A 27,491-nucleotide genomic window follows, 5' to 3' on the forward strand; every position below is an offset into this window, starting at 1 on the left:
AGGTTACCCCTTTTAGAAAAACCGGATAAAGTATGTGGGAAACGGAATAATTACCCATAATTTTCTCAAGTAAGAGTTCACTGACAGTAGGGTTATTATCGGTATCCTGTAAGCCGATTTTCCAATGACGAGGAATCGCTTTAATTAAACCCCAGTAGTGAATAAACGCAAAATTACCAATATTGTAGGTCCTAACAAAAGTAAGGAAATCAAGAGGTCTATTATTAACATCAAAAAAGTCGGCAATTTTCATAATCCCCTTTTTGAACAGAATATCGTAAAAAATGGTCTTACTGTTAATTTTTACACTGGAATTATTCCAGATATACTCATTTCCAAAATTATTATTAGGTGGGGCATAAGATGACTTTTCATTTATATGATGACTTAAAAAACAGCTTCATTCTAGATTAATTATTGTGTAACAACAAAATAAAATCTGACATTGTATGTTTCTGTATATATATATTGTCGAAGAAATAAACAGGAGGAAAAAAAAATATATGTAAATACATTATCCGATGCAAATATAGAGGTTTCTAGTGCAAGAATAATACATTTGTTTTGATAACGATTCGATCTCTGAAACGAGGTGTCCTTTTACCCTGACCATTGTTACTAACGATTTTCTCTAATATATATATATATATATATATATATATATATATATATATATATATATATATATATATATATATATATAACCACGGATGGCGGGGGAAATTACCAGATTTAGGGTCCTTCGCCTCGAACTCACAAGTTGTAAATGCGGATGCAAGAGTGTTCTTGCGTTGAAACAACGGCTGACAATTTATTACAAACTCTACAAAATGATAAATATACATATGAAGAAATCATGATACATGACAATATAAATGGCTTAATAACCTAAATAAATCTCGGGGAAAACCTATACTCAATACTACGAAATATCAATAACATTTCAACACAAATACAATTAAAGAATGAATACCCGCAATACTGTACAAAATGTATAATGAACATAATGAAATAATCTGAACTTAGAATTAATACAATACGTTTGCCAACAGGCGAGGGCTTCTAACACCTCAATAATAGTCAGGACAACCCATGCCAGCTGCAACCATTATAGGAATTTCCACCTAACTGTTCCTAGACAGTAGGAATTTTCACCTCCTGAACCCACAAACTCTCAAGAGTCTTGTCGCTCTATAGCTATCCAAAATGGCAAAGATTCAAGGACAATGTCTGAGACATAAACAACAGTAAACAAATAATAACCAAGGTCTAAAAATATAACCTAACATATGTACTTTGTACAGTAAAGCACAGCCTAGCCAAAGGGGCAACACTTAAAACTACAATTAATTAACAATAGGGTACGTACAGCATTTATAAACAATATTTATGACTTAATCTCTTACGAAACTGAGTACAGCTCGCTCGTATGGAAAGCCATTTTAACATTTAATCGGGAATTTTAGATATCTGAAATTGTTTCTTATTTCAGATATCTGAAATTGAATTCGAGATATCTGAAATAGATTTCGAGATATCTGAAATTCTAATTCAGATATCTGAAATTGAATTCGAGATATCTGAAATTGAATTCGAGATATCTAAAATAGATTTCGAGATATCTGAAATTCTAATTCAGATATCTGAAATTCAATTCGAGATATCTGAAATTGAATTCGAGATATCCGAAATTGAATTCGAGATATCTGAAATTCTATTTCAGATATCTAAAATTTAATTCGAGATATCTGAAATTGAATTCGAGATATCTGAAATTGAATTCAAGATATCTGCCATTCTAATTCGAGATATCTGAAATTGAATTCGAGATATCTGCAATTGAATTCGAGATATCTGAAATGCATATGCATAAATTTCCGATTAAATGTTAAAATGGCACGTATGGAAAGCCATTTTGACATTAAATCGGGATATTTCAGGTATCTGTAATTGAATTCGAGATATCTGAAATTGAATTCGAGATATCTAAAATTCTATTTCAGATATCTGAAATTGAATTCGAGATATCTGAAATTGAATTCGAGATATCTGAAATTGAATTCGAGATATCTGAAAATGAATTCGAGATATCTGAAATTGAATTCGAGATATCTGAAATTATATTTGAGATATCTGAAATTGAATTCGAGATATCTGAAATTGAATTCGAGATATCTGAAATTGAATTCGAGATATCTGAAATTGAATTCGAGATATCTGAAATTGAATTCGAGATATCTGAAATTGAATTCGAGATATCTCGAATTCAATTTCAGATATCTGAAATTCCCTGGTATTTCGAGATATCTGAAATTGATTTTAAGATATCTGCAATTATTTGTAGATATCTTAAATAAATTGTAGCCTCTGTAATTTAATTTGAGATAACTGAAATTATTTCGAGATATCTGAAATTCCTTATTAAATGTTAAAACGGCTTTCCATACGCGGAAAAGAAGAAGACTCTACGCTCGCGGCGCGTAAGATCGCGGACATCGAGAAACTCCATTAACGCCAGCTCGCTGTATGTTGGTAGGACCGCCATCTTGGATACCAATGGGCAATGGCTTCGAGTCTGAAGCCGAAAACCAGAAAAACTAGAGGCATCCTGCCTCTAAGAAGGGGGACATCTCCTCACTGACTCCAGATATGAGTAACTCTGGGCTATTTACGACCCGAGATTGTTAGTTGTGTGCTCCCAAGCCACGTGTTTATGTTATATACTAGTATCGTTAGAAATATACATGAGTTCGTTAGATCATTCCCTCGGAGACACGTCGTTACTGTGTCACTTCTTAATCCATGAAAATCACCGCGCTTTTGGTGCAACGATGACAGATCCAACAGATATTAATAAAATTATGAAATACTAAGGGGTTTACCAGGCGAACCCCGGAGCTCTGCAGAGACGCTGTTGGCCATTATCACAGCGTGTACAGAACCAACAAAACACATATGCAAAAGCTATGTGCACAAACTAACGCTACACAAACTGACTATTACGTAACACATAAATATTCAAAGGGTGCAAACAACAAAATTTCACTTCACTCAATATATGTATGTATATATATATATATATAGATATATATATATAGATATATATATATATATATATATATATATTACCCCCACCGCCTCTGCCCCTTCTCCCCTCGACTTCTCCTCTTATACCCCCCCCCCCCCCAGCTCTTTCAAATTAACAAGGGTTCATGCATATGATGTGAAGTACAAGAACGATTGTTACTTTGATTGTGTAGACGATTGTGTAGCAGATCAACTTCATTTCTTTTCTTTCTTCCTGTTGTTTACTATGCTGGATCTGTTGCTCTTAATGTTGTAGAAGTGAGATGCCTGTACAAACATCTCACTTCGACCGCTATCATTTTGGGTTTGGTTCGATACTTGTTCCAGTTTTAATCACACAAGTGAAAATAAACTTATAATATGCTCATGGATCAGGCGTGTGCTCTTGGGTGAAGTTGGAAGATGTCCCCTTACCCCCCCCCCCCCCCACTCATCATGCCCTGCAATCCACATTAATGCCATGACAAGGTTGCACAATCTACATAGACATGACAAAATAATAATCAATAGTCAACTATGCACATTATAGAACTGTACAGTGAGATTTGGATTCACGTGACTCTTTGCTACAACCAAATTTCATTGCTGGCTCCCGGAGAAAACTTGTGAGAGACTAGACGAATGGAAGCGTCGGGGAGGAGATGAATGGAGTTGAGGTGGAAGATGGGAAGGACTGTAGAGAGGCTTGAGGGAGGGTAAACGGAGGAGGAGACAGGTTAAGAGACTGAAGGGGGAAGGGGGGGGGGGCGGGGATTGGATAAGACTACAGCTGAGGTAGTCTATTATCAACGCCTCCCTTATGCCACCTCTCCCCCCAACTCGAGACTCCATCTCTCTTGGCATGAAATAGATTGAAGACTGAGGTTTTTTAATAAGAAAGTTGGGAAATATTTCATTTAAACTATGAATAGCAACACAGAGCGAAACAAAAGACAGAATCATTCAGAGGGTAGATTGTTTTAATCAAGCTTTAAACAGGAAGTATTCCCAACACCTTTAGTGGTAGCGGCAACAATTAATTAGAAAGGGACATTCAATGATGTCACACTGGTGTGTGATACCTGTCAAATTAGCAATGCAAGAATTGCACGTCAAGCGTTGCACCCTAGCAAAATGAAACATGAAATATTGAAGATGCACATTGAGTAAGCCTACAACGTCTGTATGACGTCACAATAGACACTGTATGACGTCACTATTTATGCCACACAGCTTACAAACGAATTTTACATATGAAAGGTTTTTCAAGCAAACAGGGCTGGTAATTCCAGTTTGGCTTACCATTATCCAAGTTATTATACGTGATTGGTGCTCCATCAGTCCACTCATGGCCTAGTCTAAGGCTGATTTTTGAAAAGCCAATCCAGTAATGCTGAAAAATAAAAGAGAAAGAAAAATAGCGATTACATCAGTAACTTTCAATAACTTCTGTAACCATGACAACATACTAAATATTGTTTAACATTCCCAAGAAAGATTTCAGCAACCTCTAAGAAAGTTTTAACCATATCAAAGAAAGTGCTGCATATCTTGAATTGATTTTGAATCTCTGTTTGCATGGTACTCTTAAAGGTAATTAGTGTTGTTTTTGATATATGCTAGAAAGTCCGATAATGGTCACACAGGCTCATATTTCAACAAGCTAACACCATATATACCGCCACCAACCAACCTACTAAAACACCTAATCGCATATTCAAATAATTCTCAATGGCCGAGAACACGTCTACCGAATAAAAACCCTCAATAAAGCACGTTCGAAAATTTCAAGTGAGCTAAGCTTGCTAGATAATCGTTTGGACCAATACTGGTATCTGCGGCAACAACATTTTGATTTTTTTGAAAGCAAAAAGGTGATAGAGGCCTAATATTTCGATCCAAGCGAAAACGGACTACGTCAATATTTAAAAGAGGGGAATGGACATACACCTCTTGATCAACATCTCAGACAGGGCGGGGGGGGGGGGAGGGGGAGAGTGTGACGGGGTGTGCAATGGACAAAGATACGAGGAAGACTAAAATCAAGCTTGTCCTATTCTGTATCTTTGTCTTCAAAATAACATTTTGAGTTTGGTCGAGTAATTTTTTGTTTGTATTTCGACTTAAAAAAAGAATGGCTTTAAACAAGATTACAATAGTAATTATCAGCGGTTTTGTTTCAACAAATTGAAGCTAGTAAAAGAGTCATTAATGAATTTGATTTGATATTCTCCATTTCGTCGCCAAGTCTCTGTTCATGTTTGTCCTGTATGTATGTATAGCTATTAGGCTAGTCCGGTACTTTTCTCCACTATTTAAAATGAAATTCGCTTCATCGAAGAAAAATTTCAAATTGATGAAAAGACAACTCAATAATTTTTGCAATGAAAAGTGCTGAATCCCAACCATACCCACGAGAATTATTCCATATTTTGTTTGGCGCTATATAAAAATTATGTATTATGATTATACCCCAGTATTCACACAGCCAAGACCACTATCGATTCCAAAATAAAAAATTCCTTGCTTCAGATCTATTTCCATGAAATATAGTTTTCTTAAATTTGTTATATTTGAAATACTCCTTCCGTCCCCTTAGCCAGTGGCGGAGCTAGGGGTATTGGTCAGAGAGGGCGAGAATGGTCTGTAGGGAGCTTTCGACACCGTCTAAGCGAAGCGCCACCGCATGTTGGGGATGAGCGTACAGAATTTTTGAGTTAAGATACTCCCTAGCTCGCAGGAAATGACCCTTCCCGGGCCTTGTTAATTTGCAGATAAACGAAGAATAAAAAGGTGTCATCGCCATTTTTCAGAAAATTACACCAACTACATGTGACAAATTTCAATAGGTATTTGAGAGCGAAATAAAAAAGTCAATAATCGCAAATAACTTAAAAGTGGTAAAAAGCTGAAAAGGGCGCCAGCAGTCCATTTGAGTCCGTCAGGGAGGGGGGTCCGCCCCCTCTGACTGTATGGACGCTCTCAAACTCCCCCTTCGTTTGACTTACCTGTCCCTGAGAGGGATCCACCGGTTCCCTTGAGGTTCTCCAGTAATCCAAAAGAAAGTTGTTTTCTTCATCAGAGACGATCGAGACCAGATTACTTTCACACGGCCAGTCGCAATATAGGCTTGCCGCAGCGTGACAATAGTTAACCGCTTGATACCAGTTGCATCTGTATATTTCACTGTACCACCTGGTCAAGATAATCATTAAAACGAACGATTATCAATTATAATAAAACAATTTCCTTCTCGCTTGCCAAGAAATGGAATGTTTATATAGTTGTCGATTTAAACGTGATTTAAAAGAGTTTTCCCATCCATTCCGTTAACAACGATACCTTTCTCAGAAAGAGAGAAAATATTCTTTAATATAGAATATAATCCCTGATATTTTGATTTGCATCATTCTGTAGGATAGCGATATTTATTTTCCATAAATATCTTTAGTATGATTAAGTATATTTCATTATTTCAAATGACTTCAAATGATGGACAAGATTTAGGAATTGAACAATATCGCAAAATATAAGAAAATATTAGAAAATAAGAAAACCAGATAAGAAAATATGATTATTACCTGTAGCAGTTACCGAGAGCGAAAGTCCACCCCGGTGGACACTCCTGTCCCTGACAAGCACCCAACATCACCGAGACAAACACTGTTATCAGCAGAAGACCCATCTTGACTTAGATTCGATTTCTGTGTCCCATCTACGTTTGGAAGATCCTCATTTATACCTTTTTGATACCAGCAATTTTTAATTCAACTGATCGTTTAAATGCGTTAGACTTTTCGCATATATATATACATATATATATATAGATAAATATATATAATTATACATATATCATTATATATATATATAATTTTATATATATGTCTTTATATATATAACTATATATATATATATACATATATTTGTTTTTCAAACAGTCAGTTTAATTAAAAATATTGCTGGTATAAAAAAATATATATACATATATGTATATTTTTTTAATACCAGTTTTTAATTTTTTTAACACCATTTTTAATAAAACTGATCGTTTGAATGCGTTAGACTTTTCGCATATATATATATTTTGATAGCTTTGATATTACAAAGTTCTCAATTGCTTCTACCATTATGATTGCTATAAAATATTTTCGCATAGATCAATATGATTCTGAAGGATATGCAGGTCACAAGATGAAGGACCTTTCTCCATATTGGAAAAGTTTGCTCTAGGGCATACCATGGACTCTATAATATTCGTCAGATCATAAAATTCCTGGATAAGGACTGTACTAAAACTCTTGTTAATGCTTTATTAATAAGTCATATTGACTAATGTAGTGTACTCATGATTGGTTAACCTGATTATAAGCTTCGAAGAGTTCATCAAATGGTACTTAAAGGAGCGGCTCGGTTGATTTACGCTCTTCCTGAATTTTGTCACATTACTTTTACTTTACAATCTCTTCATTTGCTACCTGTACAGCAACGCATTGGATTTAAACTAATCTTGCAAGTATTTGAAATGTTTAAAAGGGTTTGCACCTATTGGGGTGGCGGGGCTTTGGCATGGTACCCCTTCTTCTTCTTCTTCTTCTTCTTCTCCTTCTCCTTCTCCTTCTCCTTCTCCTTCTCCTTCTCCTTCTCCTTCTCCTTCTCCTTCTCCTTCTCCTTCTCCTTCTCCTTCTCCTTCTCCTTCTCCTTCTCCTTCTCCTTCTCCTTCTCCTTCTCCTTCTCCTTGTCCTTGTCCTTCTCCTTCTCCTTCTCCTTCTCCTTCTCCTTCTCCTTCTCCTTCTCCTTCTCCTTCTCCTTCTCCTTCTCCTTCTCCTTCTCCTTCTCCTTCTCCTTCTCCTTCTCCTTCTCCTTCTCCTTCTCCTTCTCCTTCTCCTTCTCCTTCTCCTTCTCCTTCTCCTTCTCCTTCTCCTTCTCCTTCTCCTTCTCCTTCTCCTTCTCCTTCTCCTTCTCCTTCTCCTTCTCCTTCTCCTTCTCCTTCTCCTTCTCCTTCTCCTTCTCCTTCTCCTTCTCCTTCTCCTTCTCCTTCTCCTTCTCCTTCTCCTTCTCCTTCTCCTTCTCCTTCTCCTTCTCCTTCTCCTTCTCCTTCTCCTTCTCCTTCTCCTTCTCCTTCTCCTTCTCCTTCTCCTTCTCCTTCTCCTTCTCCTTCTCCTTCTCCTTCTCCTTCTCCTTCTCCTTCTCCTTCTCCTTCTCCTTCTCCTTCTCCTTCTCCTTCTCCTTCTCCTTCTCCTTCTCCTTCTCCTTCTCCTTCTCCTTCTCCTTCTCCTTCTCCTTCTCCTTCTCCTTCTCCTTCTCCTTCTCCTTCTCCTTCTCCTTCTCCTTCTCCTTCTCCTTCTCCTTCTCCTTCTCCTTCTCCTTCTCCTTCTCCTTCTCCTTCTCCTTCTCCTCCCCCCACCCTCCAGCAGTAAATTGCAGCTATACACAATTTTAATCACACAAGTGAAAATAAACTTATAATATGCTCATGGATCAGGCGTGTGCTCTTGGGTGAAGTTGGAAGATGTCCCCTTACCCCCCCCCCCCCCCACCCATCATTCCCTGCAATCCACATTAATGCCATGACAAGGTTGCACAATCTACATAGACATGACAAAATAATAATCAATAGTCAACTATGCATATTATAGACATATACAGTGAGATTTGGATTCACGTGACTCTTTGCTACAACCAAATTTCATTGCTGGCTCCCGGAGAAAACTTGTGAGGGACTAGACGAATGGAAGCGTCGGGGAGGAGATGAATGGAGCTGAGGTGGAAGATGGGAAGAGAGGGGACACAGAGTGTATATGTCCTATAACCTCATTGATTATAGACACCCTTTCTCCGCCACTGCTACTATACATACAGTTAGCACTAACTAACCATCAGACTAATGCTTTTTTGCAATCAATCAATTAATTAAATCAATTAATGACATTTATAATGCGCATAAATCATAAAAAGAGGTTGACACAGATGAGTATCACGGTGGCGATTCATAAATGTCTCACATTGATTTTTGTTTTGTTTTTTATATACATTTCTGGCAATAAATTTCATATATTGTTTTTGTCACTAAAACAAACACATTGAGGAGGATTGGTCTCCGTAAGGCTAGGCTAGAAAGCGATTAATACATTTTCACTAATTTAAGAGCAACGTCTATCTCTCTTGTCCGAACTCTCCCTACCCCCCTCACTCCACCCCACTCCCATCTCATGTTTCCTGATATTCAAACCAAACAAAAAGGCCTACATGGAATCTTTCTAGCAAAACATATTTGCTTTGGTGGTGTAAACTTCTAGACAGTGAGCTCTAAGCCTAACGAATGCATAGATGCAAACACTGTTGAGTAGTACACACCATTTCTTGCAATCAGGGATCTAAGTTTGCCAAGCATATCTTCTAAACTTAGTGCTCACCTTAGTGTCATAATACCCCACCCTCCCCTCCCAGCAGTTTCTTATAAACCTCTAATTAACTCCTTTTCATACTAAAAGCCCTATCCAACACTACTATGCCTTTTAAACAATTGATTGGTATCTAATGATGTGAGTATGTACATGCACTTCCTCATTGAGGTCGAGTTCCAATTTCCTGAAAATAGACATCCCCCTCCCCTAACCCAGGCTCACACCAGCCTACACCCTTGTAATGAAGCTAGTCTGCGTGGTTTTTGAATTTTCTATGTGCTATTCTCAAAAGATGCAATAACAACAAAATTAAACACCTTATTTTCATCTAAAAATGCAAGATAAGTCTTAAAATAGCAAAACATTATGGGGACCTGATATAGGTCCCCACAATGATCACTATCCCCCATAGCGAAGGTGTACTGTCACATGACGGTCCACATAAACCACCTTACGCAAAGACACGAACATACACACACACACACTCTCCGCCAGCATGACTGCATTGGTTACGATTATCATCGAAACCCCAAAACCAGTGGCGGAGCTAAGGGTATTGGTCAGGGGGCCAGAATGGTCTGTAGGGGTGCTTTCGACACTATCTAAGCGGAGCTCCACCACAGGTTGGCGCGGAGCGTACAAATTTTTTTCGAGTAAAGATACTCCCTAGATCGCCGGAAATGACCCTTTCCAGGCCTTGCTAATTTGCAGATAATGTGACAAGAGCCAATAGGTAGATGAGAGCGCAATAAAAAAGTCAATAATCGCGAATAAGTAAAAAGTGGTAAAAGCTGAAAAGGGCGCCAGCAGTCCATTTGAGTCCGTCAGGGGGGCATCCGCCCCCCCTGACTGTATGGACGCTTCGCCACTGCCAAAAACAATTATTAAATCTACGCGACATAATCATGTTATTAAGAGTTCTATAACAAAAGAGGGCGATATTTCTAAATATCATATTCAAGATACAAACGGAAGGCTCATATCAGGGTGCCCGTCACTTGACGAAAAATATATAAAGAACATATATAAGAGTGACCCCCATGTACTTTTTTTTAAAATTTCTCTTGCATGTGCACAAAAAGAAAAATCATAGGTGGTATCGTGAAAGAAAAAACATTCTTAATGAAAGACAACAAATTAAATTAGAATAGGCACGACAAAATATTTATAATACATGGTGCATTGAAGAAAATTATACCAAGGAAGCCAGTATTTTTCCCACTCTGCACCCTTCATATTTCTAATTAAAATATTCTTTTGTGCCCCGAAATATTCTTTCAAATACAATAGTAATTTATATTGCTTTGGGATTATCTTTTGTAATTTGCAATTGAAGATGTAACTTTTGATTAATATAATATTTAAATTTAATTCACGAGCGAACTTTGCACCAAATAACACTATGAAGATATCTTTAACTATTATATTCACACCTGCATTATTAAGTCAAAATTTGTAAATTATTCCAAATCTTAGCCGAGTGAGCACAATCATAAAATAAATGTTCAATGGTTTCAGTATATTCTTGATAAAAATCACAATTATCAGAAGTGATAACTTTTATTAAATGCAAATACTTGTTAGTTGGAATAATCCTTTGCAACATGATACTCCCAAAAATTGGTTGATATGTTAAACTCTTGAGTAAAGTTATCAAAAGTATAAAAAGTACCCATTACTAATCAAATCGCCAATAAAACGTATACCCTTGTAATATACCAACGCTTGTAATATACTGGGCTATTGCCAACTTTAAATATACTGCTATTCCAAATTGGCAATGTTAATATAGTAGTATCATTGTAAATAGTAGAGAAAACATCATGAAGAAAATTATGTGTAGTTTCAAAAAGGTTCTTCCAAAAAGGATTACAGAGTTTTGAACTCACTAACTTCACATAAAAGTCCCCGTTATCCAGGCGCGTAGCCAGGAATTTGCCAAGGGAGGGGCGAAACTGTAGATTCGGCATTGCAAACTCTAAACGTAGCGCCACCATGATTGGCGCGAAGCGTACAAGAAAATTTTGGTTGTAAATGCCCCCCAGATCGCCGGAAATGGCACTTCTCATGCCTTGTTAGTTGCATCTTAGCATTTTCTCTTTTGAAAATACTAGCGATATCATAAAAACCTTAAAAAAAATTGTAAAAAAATATGCTCAAGGGGGGGGGGGGGCGGCCGCCCCTTCGCCCCCCTCCCTTGGCTACGCGCCTGCCGTTATCAAAGAAAGAGTCAATACTTATATTGTACCTACGTAAAATACAACAGACAAAAATAGAGCTCTTGTTCTTCAACAAACGACCAAACCTAAAGATCGTAAGAGCAATACAATGTTTACAAAAATCTACCGTTTTCAATCCCCCATCGGGGTATCCTTGTATTAATTGTCTTCGACTGATACGGTCTGGTTTATTTTTCCACACAAAACGGAAAAAACATGGAATGTACTCTTTCAATATACTCTGGACTGGGTAATGGGAGCGTCATAATATAATAATTAAAACAAGGCAATAAGATTTAACAATGGTATTATGGTACTGCGACCCAGCACTGTAAGATTACGTTTCTCCCACATCCTTACAATATTAAACACTTTAGTCAGTGCATTATCATAGTTTTTATTAATCATACTACCTAGATTAGTATTAAACACAATCCCCAATAGTTTAAAATCATCAACTTTATTCCAACAGATATTATATTTTTTATTGAAAGGAAACGAAGACCCTTTCAAACTCCCCAACCTAACAAGAAGAGACTTGCTAGGGTTTAATTTTAGCTCAGACAAAGAACCAAAATAATCGAGCTGTTTCATAATACTATTAAAAGATATTTCATCCCAGTGCATGAAAAAGGTTGTGTCATCAGCATACTGAACTAATTTATAACAGCGTCCTCCAATATCAATACCCTGGATAGAATTATCATTATTAATAAGAATGCTCAATAATTCTACACTTAAAATAAAGAGATATGGAAACAAAGGGTCTCCTTGTCTGCAACCACGTTCAATAGAGATGTTTTCAGATAAAAAGCCATTTTCAAGAACAGAGGAATACATATCACTATTAAAAGTATATCAAACCACTGGATAATGGAAGGACCGAACTTAAAAAGGCGGAGTACATTTCTAATGAACCTAATCGAAATACTATCAAAAGCCTTTCCAAAATTAATCCCAAATAAAATCCTTGGCGTTTGGTCTTCTTCAAGACCATTAATAATGTCATTCACTGTACGAATGCTATCACCAATATACCGACCCTTAAGGAAGCCACTTTGGTTCAAAGAAATAATATAAGGAAGAACTGCCTTCAAATCAAATTTTGCACGCAAAGCAGATTCATATATAAGAGTGAGTCCCATGAACTGGTACTCATATACTAATACTCGTATTCTGTCATAGTGACCTGTCATTGTACTCACGTTTACAGACTTGTACTCGTACTGATATCACGGAGGGAGGGGAATTCTACATTTAAACAGCATGTTTCTATAGAAAATATCTCATCGAAAGATTTTTCTTTGAATTGTGGTGTACCCCAGGGCAGCTGTCTCGGTCCTATTCGTTTTCTTTGTTATGTTTCTCAGTTGTTTGCCATTGTCTCTAAACACCTCCCTAACGCACATAGTTATGCTGATGATACACAGTTATTATATTTATCTTTCAATGCTGGTTCTCTGTTATCTGAGGAACGGGCTGTTCTGGCAATGCAATCACTTATCTTCAAAATAAGACATTGGATGATCAGCAATAGGCTAATGATCAATGATTCCAAGACTGAGTTTCTTTTAATTGGTACTCGTCAACAAGTTGCTAAGACTCGGGTTCAGATGATAAAAGTAGGTAAGGTGGATATTAAACCATGTGATAGTGCAAAAAATCTAGGGGTTAATCTTGACAGCAACATGTCAATGGACATTCATATTGAAAAATTTTGCTTTAGGGCATACCATGGACTCTATAATATTCGTCAGATCAGAAAATTCCTGGATAAGGACTGTACTAAAACTCTTATTAATGCTTTTGTAATTAGTCATATTGACTACTGTAATGTTCTCATGATTGGTTTACCTGATTATAAGCTTCGAAGAGTTCATCAAATGGTACTTAAAGGAGCGGCTCGGTTGATTTACGCTCTTCCTAAATTTTGTCACATTACTTTTACTTTACAATCTCTTCATTGGCTACCCGTACAGCAACGCATTGAATTTAAATTAATCTTGTAAGTATTTAAATGTTTAAAAGGTCTTGCACATATTGGGGTGGTGAGGGCTTTGGCATGGTACCCCTGACAAATACCCGGGGGCCGCCACCCCCCCCCCCCCGCTCAGTACGTCACTGAGAATGAGAAATTAAAAACTCTGTGTTAACAAATGTGATTGAGTAATCATTATTTTGAGCCATCAAAGAGACATAGAAAAACAAGTAAACTTCTGTATCACTTATGTAAAAAAAAATACGTTGTTTCTTATCTCCCCTTCTTTAATCTCTGCCGCTTCTCCCCTCGACTTCTTCTTCTTATGCCACACCCCCCCCCCCCTCCAGCATTAAATTGCAGCTATATACAAGGGTTCATGCATATGATGTGAAGTACAAGAACAATTGTTACTTGGCAGCAGCTCGGCTTCATTTTCAATTCTTCCATTCCCTCTTTTCTTACTGTTCTTTCTTTTCTTTCCTCTTCTTTTTTATATATGTATTTTCCTTTTGTTTACTATGCTGGATCTGTTGCTGTTAATGTTGTAAAAGTGATATGCCTGTACAAACATCTCACTACGTCTGCTATCATTTTGGGTTTGGTTCGTTACTTGTTCCAATTTTAATCACACAAGTGAAAATAAACTTATAATATGCTCATAGATCAGGCGTGTGCTCTTGTGTGAAGTTGGAAGATGTCCCCATACCCCCCCCCCCCCCATCACCCCCTGCAATCCACATTAATGCCATGACAAGGTTACACAATCTACATAGACATGTCAATATTAATAATCAATGGTCAACTATGCACATTATAGAACTGTACAGTGAGATTTGGATTCACGTGACTCTTTGCTACAACCAAATTTCTTTGCTGGCTCTCGGAGAAAACTTGTGAGAGACTAAACGAATGGAAGCGTCGGGAGGAGATGAATGGAGCTGAGGTGGAAGATGGAAAGGACGGGAGAGAGGGTTGAGGGAGGGTAAACGGAGGAGGAGAAAGGTTAAGAGAGTGAAGGGGAAGGGGGGGGGGTTGGATAAGACTACAGCTGCTATTATCAACGCCTCCCTTATGCCACCTCTCCCCCCAACCCGAGACTCCATCTCTCTTGGTATGAAATAGATTGAAGACTGAGGTTTTTTAATAAGAAAGTTGGGAAATATTTAATTTAACTATGAATAGCAACACAGAGCGAAACAAAAGACAGAATCATTTAGAGGGTAGATTGTTTTAATCAAGCTTTAAACAGGAAGTATTCCCAACACCTTTAGTGGTAGCGGCACCAATTAATTAGAAAGGGACATTCAATGATATCACACTGGTGTGTGATACCTGTCAAATTAGCAATGCAAGAATTGCACGTCGAGCATTGCACCCTAGCAAAATGAAACATGAAATATTGAAGATGCACATTGAGTAAGCCTATAACGTCTGTATGACGTCACAATAGACACTGTGTGACGTCACTATTTATGCCACACAGCTTACAAACGATATTTACATATGAAAGGTTTTTCAATTGTACAGGGCTGGTCATCCCATGTGCCGATATCTTCGTTATGGACGCCTTTCCACATTACTCCACAGAACTGTACACCCGAGCCATCGTTTGGCTCACCATTATCCCAGTTATTATACGTGATTGGTGATCCATCACTCCACTCAAAGCTTAGGGTAAGGCCGATTTCTGAAAAGCCAATCCAGTAATGCTGAAAAATAAAAGAGAAAAAAAAGTAGCGATTACATCAGTAACTTTCAATAACTTCTGTAACCATGACAACATACTAAATGTTGTTCAACATTCCCAAGAAAGATTTCAGCAACCTCTAAGAAAGTTTTTACCATATCAAGAAAGTGTTGCACATCTTGAATTGATTTTGAATCTTTGTTTGCATGGTACTCTTAAAGTTAATCAGTGTTGTTTTTGATATAATGCTAGAAAGTCTGATAATGGTCACCAAGGCTCATATTTCAACAAGCTAACAACATGTATACCGCCACCAACCCACCTACTAAAACACCTAATCGCATATTCAAATAATTCTCAATGGCCGAGAACACGTCTACCGAATAAAAACCCTCAAGAAAGCACGTTCGAAAATTTCAAGCAAGCTAAGCGTGCTAGATAATCGTCAGGGCAAAAACTGGTATCCGCGGCAACAACATCTTGATATTTTTTGAGAGCAAAGAGGGTGTTGGAGGCCTAATTTTTCGATCCAAGCGAAAACAGACTACGGAAATATTTAAAAGAGGGGAATGGACATACAGCCCTTGATCAACATCTCAGACAGGGCGGGGGGGGGGGGGGAGTGTGACGGGGTGTGCAATGGACAAAGATAAGAGGAAGACTAAAATCAAGCTTGTCCTATTCTGTATTTTTGTCTTCAAAATAACATTTTGAGTTTGGTCGAGTAATTTTTTGTTTGTATTTCGACTTACAAAAAGAATGGCTTTAAACAAGATTACAATAGTAATTATCAGCGGTTTTGTTTCAACAAATTGAAGCTAGTTAAAGAGTCATTAATGAATTTGATTCGATATTCTCCATTTAGTCACTGTTCATGTTTGTCCTATATGTATGTATAGCTTTTAGGCTAGTCCGGTACTTTTTCTCAACTATTTAAAATGAAATTCGCTTAAACGAAGAAAAATTTCAAATTGATGAAAAGACAACTCAATAATTTTTGCAATGAAAAGTGCTGAATCTCAACCATACCCAGGAGAAATATTCCATATTTTGTTTGGCGCTATATAAAAATTATGTATTATTATAATACCCAAGTATTCAAATAGCCAAGACCACTATCGATTCCTAAATAAATAATTCCTTGCTTCAGATCTATTTCCATGATATATATTTTTCTTAAATCTGTTATATTTTGAAATACTCCCTCCGTCCCCTTCGCCCTCCACCGCCCCACCCGTCGCTACTCTCATTCTGACTGTAAACTCCCCCTTCGTTCTGACTTACCTGTCCAAGAGAAGGATCCACTGGTTCCCTTGAGGTTCTCCAGTAATCCAAAAGAAAGCTGTTTTCTTCACCAGAGACGATCGAGACCAGATTACTATTACACGGCCAGCCGCAATCTTGGCTTGCCTCATGTTGACAAAAGTTCTGCGCATCATACCAGTTGAGTCTGTCTGGTCCATTGTACCACCTGGTCAAGATAATCATTAAAACGAACGATTATCAATTATAAAAAATAATAAAACAGTTTCTTTCTCGCTTGCCAAAAATGGAATGTCTATATAGTTGTCGATTTAAACGTGATTAAAAAGAGTTTTCCCATCCTTTCCATTAACAACGATACCTTTTTCAGAAAGAGAGAAAATATTCTTTAATATAGAATATAATCCCTGATATTTTGATTTGCATCATTCTGTAGGATAGCGATATTTATTTTCCATAAATATCTTTAGTATGATTAAGTATATTTCATTATTTCAAATGACTTCAAATGATGGACAAGATTTAGGAATTGAACAATATCGCAAAATATAAGAAAATATTAGAAAATAAGAAAACCAGATAAGAAAATATGATTATTACCTGTAGCAGTTACCGAGAGCGAAAGTCCACCCCGGTGGACACTCCTGTCCCTGACAAGCCACCAACATCACCGAGACAAACACTGTTATCAGCAGAAGACCCATCTTGACTTAGATTCGATTTCTGTGTCCCCATCTACGTTTGGAAGATCCTCATTTATACCTTTTTGATACCAGCAATTTTTAATTCAGCTGATCGTTTAAATGCGTTAGACTTTTCGCATATATATATATATATATATATATACATATATATATATATAGATAAATATATTAATTATACATATATAATTATATATATAATTATATATATATTATTATATACATATATAATTATCTTTATTATATAATTATATATACATATATTCTTCTTCTTCTTCTTCTTCTTCTTCTTCTTCTTCTTCTTTCTTCTCTTCTTCTTCTTCTTCTTCTTCTTCTTCTTCTTCTTCTCTTCTTCTTCTTCTCTTCTTCTTCTTCTTCTTCTCTTCTTCTTCTTCTTCTTCTCCTTCTTCTTCTTCTTCTTCTTCTTCTTCTTCTTCTTCTTCTTCTTCTTCTTCTTCTTCTTCTTTCTTCTTCTTCTTCTTCTTCTTCTTCTTCTTCTTCTTCTTCTTCTTCTTCTTCTTTCTTCTTCTTCTTCTTCTTCTTTCTTCTTCTTCTTCTTCTTCTTCTTCTTCTTCTTCTTCTTCTTCTTCTTCTTCTTCTTCTTCTTCTTCTTCTTCTTCTTCTTCTTCTTCTTCTTCTTCTTCTTCTTCTTCTCTTCTTCTTCTTCTTCTTCTTCTTCTTCTTCTTCTTCTTCTTCTTCTTCTTCTTCTTCTTCTTCTTCTTCTTCTTCTTCTTCTTCTTCTTCTTCTTCTTCTTCTTCTTCTTCTTCTTCTTCTTCTTCTTCTTCTTCTTCTTCTTCTTCTTCTTCTTCTTCTTCTTCTTCTTCTTCCCCCCATCCTCCCCCCACCCTCCAGCAGTAAATTGCAGCTATACACAAGGGTTCATGCATAGGATGTGAAGTACAAGAACAATTGTTACTTGGCAGCAGCTCGGCTTCATTTTCAATTCTTCCATTCTCTCTTTTCTTACTGTTCTTTCTTTTCTTTCCTCTTCTTTTTTATATATGTATTTTCCTTTTCTTTACTATGCTGGATCTGTTGCTCTTAATGTTGTAAAAGTGAGATGCCTGTACAAACATTTCACTTCGACCGCTATTTTGGGTTTGGTTCGATACTTGTTCCAATTTTAATCACACAAGTGAAAATAAATTATAATATGCCCATGGATCAGGCGTGTGCTCTTGGGTGAAGTTGGATGATGTCCCCTTACCCCCCCCCCCATCATCCCCTTGCGCACGCAAATGCCATGACAAGGTTACACAATCTACATAGACATGTCAATATTAATAATCAATGGTCAACTATGCACATTATAGAACTGTACAGTGAGATTTGGATTCACGTGACTCTTTGCTACAACCAAATTTCATTGCTGGCTCTCGGAGAAAACTTGTGAGAGACTAGACGAATGGAAGCGTCGGGGAGGAGATGAATGGAGCTGAGGTGGAAGATGGGAAGGACGGGAGAGAGGGTTGAGGGAGGGTAAACGGAGGAGGAGACCGGTTAAGAGACTGAAGGGGGAAGGGGGGGGGGATTGGATAAGACTACAGCTGAGGTAGTCTATTATCAACGCCTCCCTTATGCCACCTCTCCCCCAACTCGAGACTCCATCTCTCTTGGTATGAAATTGATTGAAGACTGAGGATTTTTAATAAGAAAGTTGGGAAACATTTCATTTAAACTATGAATAGCAACACAGAGCGAAACAAAAGACAGAATCATTCAGAGGGTAGATTGTTTTAATCAAGCTTTAAACAGGAAGTATTCCCAACACCTTTAGTGGTAGCGGCACCAATTAATTAGAAAGGGACATTCAATGATGTCACACTGGTGTGTGATACCTGTCAAATTAGCAATGCAAGAATTGCACGTCGAGCGTTGCACCCTAGCAAAATGAAACATGAAATATTGAAGATGCACATTGAGTAAGCCTACAACGTCTGTATGACGTCACAATAGACACTGTGTGACGTCACTATTTATGCCACACAGCTTACAAACTATATTTACATATGTAAGGTTTTTTAAGGGTACAGGTCTGGTCATCCCACTTGCCGATATCTTCGTTATTGTAGCCTTGCCACATTACTCCACAGTACTGTACACCCGAGCCATCGTCTGGCTGACGATTATCCCAGTTACTATACGTGATTGGTGACCCATCACTCCACTCAAAGCTTAGGGTAAGGCCGATTTCTGAAAAGCCAATCCAGTAATGCTGAAAAATTAAAGAGAAAGAAAAAATAGCGATTACATCAGTAACTTTCAATAACTTCTGTAACCATGACAACATACTAAATATTGTTCAACATTCCCAAGAAAGATTTCAGCAACCTCTAAGAAAGTTTTTACCATATCAAGAAAGTGTTGCACATCTTGAATTGATTTTGAATCTCTGTTTGCATGGTACCCTTAAAGGTAGTCAGTGTTGTTTTTGATATATGCTAGAAAGTCCGATAATGGTCGCCAAGGCTCATATTGCAACAAGCTAACAACATGTATATACCGCCACCAACCGACCTACTAAAACACCTGATCGCATATTCAAATAATTCTCAATGGCCGAGAACACGTCTACCGAACAAAAACCCTCAAGAAAGCACGTTCGAAAATGTCAAGCAAGCTTAGCGTGCTAGATAATCGTTTGGACCAATACTGGTATCCGCGGCAACAACATCTTGATTTTTTTTTGAAAGCAAAGAGGGTGTTGGAGGCCTAATTTTTCGATCCAAGCGAAAACAGACTACGGAAATATTTAAAAGAGGGGAATGGACATACAGCGCTTGATCAACATCTCAGACAGGGCGGGGGGGGGGGGGGGGGAGTGTGACGGGGTGTGCAATGGACAAAGATACGAGGAAGACTAAAATCAAGCTTGTCCTATTCTGTATTTTTGTCTTCAAAATAACATTTTGAGTTTGGTCGAGTAATTTTTTGTTTGTATTTCGACTTAAAAAAAGAATGGCTTTAAACAAGATAACAATAGTAATTATCAGCGGTTTTGTTTCAACAAATTGAAGCTAGTAAAAGAGTCATTAATGAATTTGATTCGATATTCTCCATTTAGTCACTGTTCATGTTTGTCCTGTATGTATGTATAGCTATTAGGCTAGTCCGGTACTTTTTCTCCACTATTTAAAATGAAATTCGCTTAAACGAAGAAAAATTTCAAATTGATGAAAAGACAACTCAATCAGTTTTGCAATGAAAAGTGCTGAATCCCAACCATAACCACGAGAATTATTCCATATTTTGTTTGGCGCTATATAAAAATTATGTATTATGATTTTACCCCAGTATTCACACAGTCAAGACCACTATCGATTCCAAAATAAATAATTCCTTGCTTCAGATCTATTTCCATTGAATATATTTTTCTTAAATCTGTTACCGGTATATTTTGAAATACTCCCTCTGACCCCTTCGCCCTCCACCACCCCACCCGTCGCTACTCTCCTTCTGACTGTAAACTCCCCCTTCGTTCTGACTTACCTGTCCCCCAGAAGGATCCCTTGAGGTTCTCCAGTAATCCAAAAGAAAGCTGTTTTCTTCATCAGAGACGATCGAGACCAGATTACTATTACACGGCCAGCCGCAATCTTGGCTTGCCTCAACTTGACAAAATTCCTGCGCATCATGCCAGTTGAGTCTCTCTGGTCCATTGTACCACCTGGTCAAGATAATCATTAAAACGAACGATTATCAATTATAATAAAACAATTTCCTTCTCGCTTGCCAAGAAATGGAATGTTTATATAGTTGTCGATTTAAACGTGATTAAAAAGAGTTTTCCCATCCTTTCCGTTAACAACGATACCTTTCTCAGAAATAGAGAAAATATTCTTTAATATAGATATAATCCCTGATATTTTGATTTGCATCATTCTGTAGGATAGCGATATATATTTTCCATAATTATCTTAAGTATGATTAAGTATATTTCATTATTTCAAATGACTTCAAATGATGGACAAGATTCAGGAATTGAAAAATATCGCAAAATATAAGAAAATATTAGAAAATAAGAAAACCAGATAAGAAAATATGATTATTACCTGTAGCAGTTACCGAGAGCGAAAGTCCATGCACGGGGACACTGTTGTCCCTGACAAGCACCCAACATCACCGAGACAAACACTGTTATCAGCAGAAGACCCATCTTGACTTAGATTCGATTTCTGTGTCCCATCTACGTTTGGAAGATCCTCATTTATACCTTTTTGATACCAGCAATTTTTAATAAAACTGATCGTTTGAATGCGTTAGACTTTTCGCATAACTGCACACAGAACGAACATCTCGATTAAGGAACAAATAAAACCCTCACCTCCACTGGAAGTACAGATCCTGAGGCAGCAATTTTTTTTTTGAGGTGATATCACGCGAGCGGACGGAAAAATAAATCATGTTGGAATGGGTGAATAAGATATGACTCATAATTGACAAATAAAAAGTAAGTTTTAGAAAGTTTTAGGATTTTCGTATATATATATATATATATATATATATATATATATATATATATATATATATATATATATATATATATATATATAGTTTCATCATGCAACTAAGCTACTGGCCGGCTGAAAATAATGTAACACGAGAGAAGTAAAGATTTGATATTACATAGTTCTTGCTTCTACCATTATGATGGCTATAAAAAATATTTCCGCATAGATGAATTTGATTCTGAAGGACATGCAGGTCACAAGAGGAAGGACGTTTTTCTCTTTTCGTCATTATAGTTTAATGTTAAGGAAGAAGGAAAAAATCTGTTCTAAACAGGGTCAGTTTGTGAACCGGACTGTGGTGGGAAGAGAGGGGACACAGAGTGTATATGTTCTATAACCTCATTGATTATAGACACCCTATAGATATACCTCCGCCACTGCTACTATACATACAGTTAGCACTAGCTAACCATCAGCCTAATGCTTTTTTACAATCAATCAATTAATTAAATCAATTAATGACATTTATAATGCGCACATATCATAAAAAGAAGCTGACACAGATGAGTATCACGGTGGCGATTCATAAATGTCTCACATTGATTTTTGTTTTGTTTTCAATATACATTTCTGGCAATCAATTCCATATATTGTTTTTGTCTCTAAAAGAAACACATTGAGGAGGATTGGTCTCCGCAAGGCTAGGCTAGAAAGCGATTAATAACCTCGTTCGACTTTTTCACTAATTTAAGAGCAACGTCTATCTCTCTTGTCCGAACTCTCCCCACCCACTCACCCTAACCACACTCCCTTCTAATGTTTCCTGATATTCGAACCAAACAAAAAGGTTTTAATGGAATCTTTCTAGCAATACATACTTGCTTTGGAGGTGTAAACTTCTAGAACATGAGCTCTAAGCCTAAAGAATGCATAGATGCAAACAATGCTGAGTACTACACACCATGTCTTGCAATCAGGGATCTTAGTTTGCCAAGCATTTCTTCTAAACTTAATGATCACCTTAGTGTCACGATACCCCCCCCCCCCCCCCACCTCTCCCAGCAGTTTCTTATAAACCTCTAATAAACTCCTTTTCATACTAAAAGCTTTATCCAACAATATGTCTGTTAAACAATTGATTGGTATCTAATGATGTGAGTATGTACATTAACTTCTTCAAGGCTCATATCAGGGTACCCGTCACTTGACGAAAAAACCTATTCACTTGAATCAAACTTTGCACGCAACTTGAAAGCACATTCATATAACAATGACCCCCATGTACTTTTTTCTTCTTCTCTTGCATGTGCACAAAAAGTAAAATTATGGTGGTATCATGAAAGAAAAAACATTCTTAACGAAAGACAATAAATAAGAGTAGGCAAGACAAAATATTTATAATACATGGTGCAATTGAAGAAAATTATACCAAGGAAGCCAGTATTTTACCCACTCTGCACCTTTCATATACTACTAATTAAAATATTCTTTTTTTACCCCGAAATATTCTTTCAAATACAATAGTAATTTATATTGCCTTGGGATTATCTTTTGTAACTTGCAATTGAAGATGTAACTTTTAATTCATGAGCGAAACTTTGCACCAAATAACACTATGGAGATATCTTTAACTATTATATTCACACCTGCATTATTAAGTAAAAATTTGTAAATTATTTCAAATCTTAGCCGAGTGAGCACAATCATAAAATAAATGTTCAATGGTTTCAGTATATTCTTGACAAAAATCACATTTATCAGAAGTGATAACTTTTATTAAATGCAAATACTTGTTAGTTGGAATAATCCTTTGCAACAGTCTATATTGAAACCATGTAAGTTTAACGTCACTCGAACACCGAAAAGGGACAAAACAATAAAAAGACCAACCCTTTTTACTGATATCAATAGTCTGGCACCACTTAATATACGATTTGTGCTCATAACCTGAAAACTCCAGCAATCTATTGTAAACTGCTTTAGAACAAAAAGAACCACTTGCATGTAGAGTATTTATATAACTATTATTAGGAAAAATAACCCTTAAAATTGTATCATTGGATAAACCCTTCCATTTTTCCTGAATAGAGCTGATAATACCATGATACTCCCAAAAATTGGTTGATATGTTAAACTCTTGAGTAAAATTATCAAAAGTATAAAAAGTACCATTACTAATCAAATCGCCAATGAAACGAATACCCTTGTCATACCAACGCTTGTAATATACTGGGCTATTGCCAACTTTAAATAAACTGCTATTCCAAATTGGCAATGTTAATATACGACCAAACGTAGAGATCTTAAGAGCAATACAATGTTTACAAAAATCTGCCATTTTCAATCCCCCATCGGGGTATATCCTTGTCTTCGACTTATACGGTCTGGTTTATTTTTCCACACAAAACGGAAACACATGGAATGTTCTCTTTCAAATTACTCTGTACTGGGTAATGGGAGCGTCATATAATAGTAATTAAAACAAGGCAATAATAAAGATTTAACAATGGTATATATTATGGTAATGCGACCCAGCACTGTAAGATTACCTTTCTCCCACGTCTTTAAAATATTAAACACTTTAGTCAGTTCATTATCATAGTTTTTATTAATCATACTACCAGATTAGTATTAAACACAATCCCCAATAGTGTAAAATCGTCAACTTTATTCCAACAGATATTATATTTTTTATTGAAAGAAAACGAAGACCCTTTCAAACTCCCCAACCCAACAAGAAGAGACTTGCTAGGCTTTATTTTTAGCCCAGACAAAGAACCAAAATAATCGAGCTGTTTCATAATACTATTAAAAGATATTTCATCCCCGTGCATGAAAAAGGTTGTATCACCAACAAACTAAACTAATTTATAACAGCTTCCACCAATATCAATACCCTGGATAGAATTATCATTATTAATAAGAATGCTCAATAATTCTACACTTAAAATAAAGAGATATGGAGACAAAGGGTCTCCTTGTCTGCAACCACGTTCAATAGAGATGTTTTCAGATAAAAAGCCATTTACAAGAACAGAGGAATACATATCACTATAAAAAAGTATCAAACCACTGGATAATGGAAGGACCGAACTAAAAAAGGCGGAGTACATTTCTAATGAACCTAATCGAAAAACTATCGAAAGCCTTTTCAAAATCAATCCCAAATAAAATCCATGGCGTTTGATCTTCTTTCAAGACTATTAATAATGTCATACACTGTACGAATGCTATCACCAATATACCGACCCTTGAGGAAGCCACTTTGGTTCAAAGAAATTATATTAGGGAGAACTGCCTTCAAATCAAATTTTGCACGCAAAGCAGATTCATATATAAGAGTGAGTCCCATGTACTGGTACTCATATACTAATACTCGTCTTCTGTCATAGTGACCTATCATTGTACTCACGTTTACAGACTTGTACTCGTACTGATATCACGGAGGGAGGGGAATTCTACATTTATAGTACTGCAAGTCTGGTACATAGCGCCCTCGCTTTTAGATGTCATACCACGACGAATTGCTTCATTGAATTTAAATGATCTATTTGTTACTTGCCAAGAATACCAGAGCATAATAAACAGGGATGGATTGAATGCGTCGCAAGTCCTACCCACTATATAATAGCCGATGAGTGTGACTAACGTGGCATCATTAGCTACCATTCACAAGAACAGATTCATAGACTGCAATTAATCCAGAACTCAGCTGCGCGTATTGTAACTCATTCTCATTAGCATTGTCATATCTTAAAAAACCTGCAATGGCTACCTGTAAAATATCGTATTATGTATAAAATTCTCCTTATTGTATATAAATCACTTAAAGGACATGGTCTAATGTATATTTCTGACTTATTACATATTTATGTCCCCTCTCGTAATCAAAGATCCACCTCTCAATTTTTATTATCTGAAATAAAGTCCAAACATTCTTGGGGGGGGGGGGGGAGGTCATTTATTGTTTCTGCCCCTCGCTTATGGAACCAACTCCCCTTAAAAATCAGACAAGCATCTACTCTCTCTAACTTTAAGAAGAGCATCAAGTCCCACTTAATGACAAAAGCTTTCATATAATCTTAAACCATTAAGTTTTTCTTCTGTCAATGTTTTGTATTATTTGTATCATTTCTAATTGTCAATTGCGCCATGAACATTCTTTGAGTGGTGTGTGCGCATTAGAAGTCGTATTATTATTATTATTATTATTGTTATTATTATTATTATTATTATTATTATTATTATTATTATTATTATTATTATTATTATTATTATTAAGTTGGTGTTAGCAGTTCTTTAAGCCTGCTCAGTGCATCGGCAGAAAGCAATGTAATTAACTGTCTTCCCAATGCAAAAAATATTCATAGTTACGATATTTGTTCAAACTGTCAGAAATGTTTACGCTCTTCAGGTACAGAGTACTAACCGCTGCGCCACGGCAGCTGTTGATATTTAATGCTCGTTTTCAATATTGAAAGTTCCTACGAAAGCAAGAGACCGTATTACAGGGCGGCAAAAGCAAACTGCCGTCGCCCGGGATCGAACCCAAGAGCTAAAATACGTTGAACCAAGGGCGGCGGAACCGGGGGGGGGGGGCACAGGGGGTTCGTGCCCCCACCTTTCCTCAGGTTAAAAATGTGCCCTTTTTCTACATAAAAATGTCTAAATAAAAAAGAGTTTATAAAGCGAAACCCACGTCGAATTAAAAATATTTCGGGAAGTTTTAAATGTTTACTACCATAGGCGTAGAGCCCAATTTGGTTTGAGGGGGCTGTAACGACTTGCCCGAAAAAATATTAGCAAAATTTTTCACGCGCTCCGCGCGCGTTCAACATGTTAAAGTACATATCATATAGGCATGCGTAGGTTATTACATCGCATGCCAATAACATACAATCATTTTGCCGTGTTATTACCCTTCCATATTGGTTATAATTATTGGGAAAGTCGTTACAATAATAATGATCATAATAATATCAGTTTATTCATTGAAAAACACATAGCAAATTATTGTTCTTTCAGTAGGTGCCCGAAAATTATCAGCATATTTCCCGAATTTTCACAACAATTTTGGGTTAGGGGAGGGGGGGGGGGGCTGCAGCCCCCCAGCCCCACCGCCTCCTACGCCTATATTTACTACCACAAGGCTTCTGACAATCTGGTGAGTGCCATTATGCATATTCAATTTGCCAAAAAAATCCTAAGGATATTCCAAAAATGCATTGCTATATTACATTGTGACTTAATTGTAATAAGCAGAAGCCATTTATTTTTTCCTTGGAAGGGGGGGGGGGGCGTTGATGGAGTGATGTGTATACGTAAAAACGATAATTCAATAAGAGTTATAAAGGGTACTAAATATCAGGCTGCACCAGTCCAATCGAATTTCTGCAAAGTGCCCTTCGACGTCGGTGCCCCTCCAGATTAAAAGTGCTTCCGCCGCCCTTGCGTTGAACTCAAGACAGAATCGGTCACCAAGTACTCTCGGCAGTCTAACAAAATGTTTTTCTGTTGCTTATAATAATCTCTTCTCTTGTTAGCCAAACTCATCCACAAAAAGAATGGGGGAGAGGGAGGGGGAATGTACTATAACCGAAAGTTGTTAGATATGTTAAAATAGTCACACGGTTTACAAAATGTTTGAATTACACTTTTAGTATTTTTCCGGATTTTTTTTTCTAAATTGATTTCCGACTTTGAGAGAATCTTGTGTA

General features: G+C 36.8%; 3 protein-coding genes across 4 annotated transcripts in view; all 3 read right to left on the minus strand.

The window, feature by feature from the left end:
* Positions 1 to 4,178: 4,178 nt before the first annotated feature.
* On the minus strand, positions 4,179 to 6,751 carry LOC139971829 (snaclec VP12 subunit A-like). Its single transcript, XM_071978590.1, has 4 exons — positions 6,648 to 6,751; positions 6,075 to 6,261; positions 4,369 to 4,459; positions 4,179 to 4,192 (listed from the first exon to the last, which is right to left on the minus strand). Exons 1-4 carry the CDS (start codon positions 6,749 to 6,751, stop codon positions 4,179 to 4,181), a joined length of 396 nt encoding a protein of 131 aa, XP_071834691.1.
* An 8,131-nt stretch (positions 6,752 to 14,882) lies between these two features.
* On the minus strand, positions 14,883 to 17,372 carry LOC139979160 (snaclec GPIB-binding protein subunit beta-like). The gene is made up of 3 exons (XM_071989913.1): positions 17,221 to 17,372; positions 16,642 to 16,828; positions 14,883 to 15,379 (listed from the first exon to the last, which is right to left on the minus strand). Exons 1-3 carry the CDS (start codon positions 17,322 to 17,324, stop codon positions 15,155 to 15,157), a joined length of 516 nt encoding a protein of 171 aa, XP_071846014.1. The 5' UTR covers positions 17,325 to 17,372; the 3' UTR covers positions 14,883 to 15,154.
* Positions 17,373 to 19,041: 1,669 nt separating this feature from the next.
* Positions 19,042 to 27,491, minus strand: part of LOC139979224 (C-type lectin lectoxin-Thr1-like) — a 50,596-nt gene continuing 42,146 nt past the window's right edge. The window contains exons 1-3 of one of the 2 annotated variants that reach the window (XM_071990025.1): positions 21,376 to 21,533; positions 20,813 to 20,990; positions 19,042 to 19,538 (exon numbers count right to left, since the gene is read on the minus strand). In XM_071990025.1, coding sequence (XP_071846126.1) covers positions 19,314 to 19,538; positions 20,813 to 20,990; positions 21,376 to 21,479 — 507 coding nt within the window. In that variant the 5' untranslated portion in view covers positions 21,480 to 21,533 and the 3' untranslated portion in view covers positions 19,042 to 19,313. Of the gene's footprint in view, positions 19,539 to 20,812; positions 20,991 to 21,375; positions 21,534 to 27,491 lie in introns of those variants that run through there. The other variant, XM_071990045.1, reaches the window with a different exon arrangement.

This window comes from Apostichopus japonicus, chromosome 1 (assembly GCF_037975245.1).
Source record: "Apostichopus japonicus isolate 1M-3 chromosome 1, ASM3797524v1, whole genome shotgun sequence".
Taxonomy (NCBI): domain Eukaryota; kingdom Metazoa; phylum Echinodermata; class Holothuroidea; order Aspidochirotida; family Stichopodidae; genus Apostichopus; species Apostichopus japonicus.

Excerpts from the sequence above, each read along its gene's own strand:
- LOC139971829 (XM_071978590.1), bottom strand. The coding sequence starts at position 6,751 with ATGGGTCTTCTGCTGATAACAGTGTTTGTCTCGGTGATGTTGGGTGCT. Across the intron at positions 6,262-6,647 it reads GCTCTCGGTAACTGCTACAG|GTGGTACAGTGAAATATACA; the intron begins GTAATAATCATA and ends TATCTTGACCAG. Across the intron at positions 4,460-6,074 it reads TGGATCCCTCTCAGGGACAG|CATTACTGGATTGGCTTTTC; the intron begins GTAAGTCAAACG and ends TTTATTTTTCAG.
- LOC139979160 (XM_071989913.1), bottom strand. The coding sequence starts at position 17,324 with ATGGGTCTTCTGCTGATAACAGTGTTTGTCTCGGTGATGTTGGTGGCT. Across the intron at positions 16,829-17,220 it reads GCTCTCGGTAACTGCTACAG|GTGGTACAATGGACCAGACA; the intron begins GTAATAATCATA and ends TATCTTGACCAG. Across the intron at positions 15,380-16,641 it reads TGGATCCTTCTCTTGGACAG|CATTACTGGATTGGCTTTTC; the intron begins GTAAGTCAGAAC and ends TTTATTTTTCAG.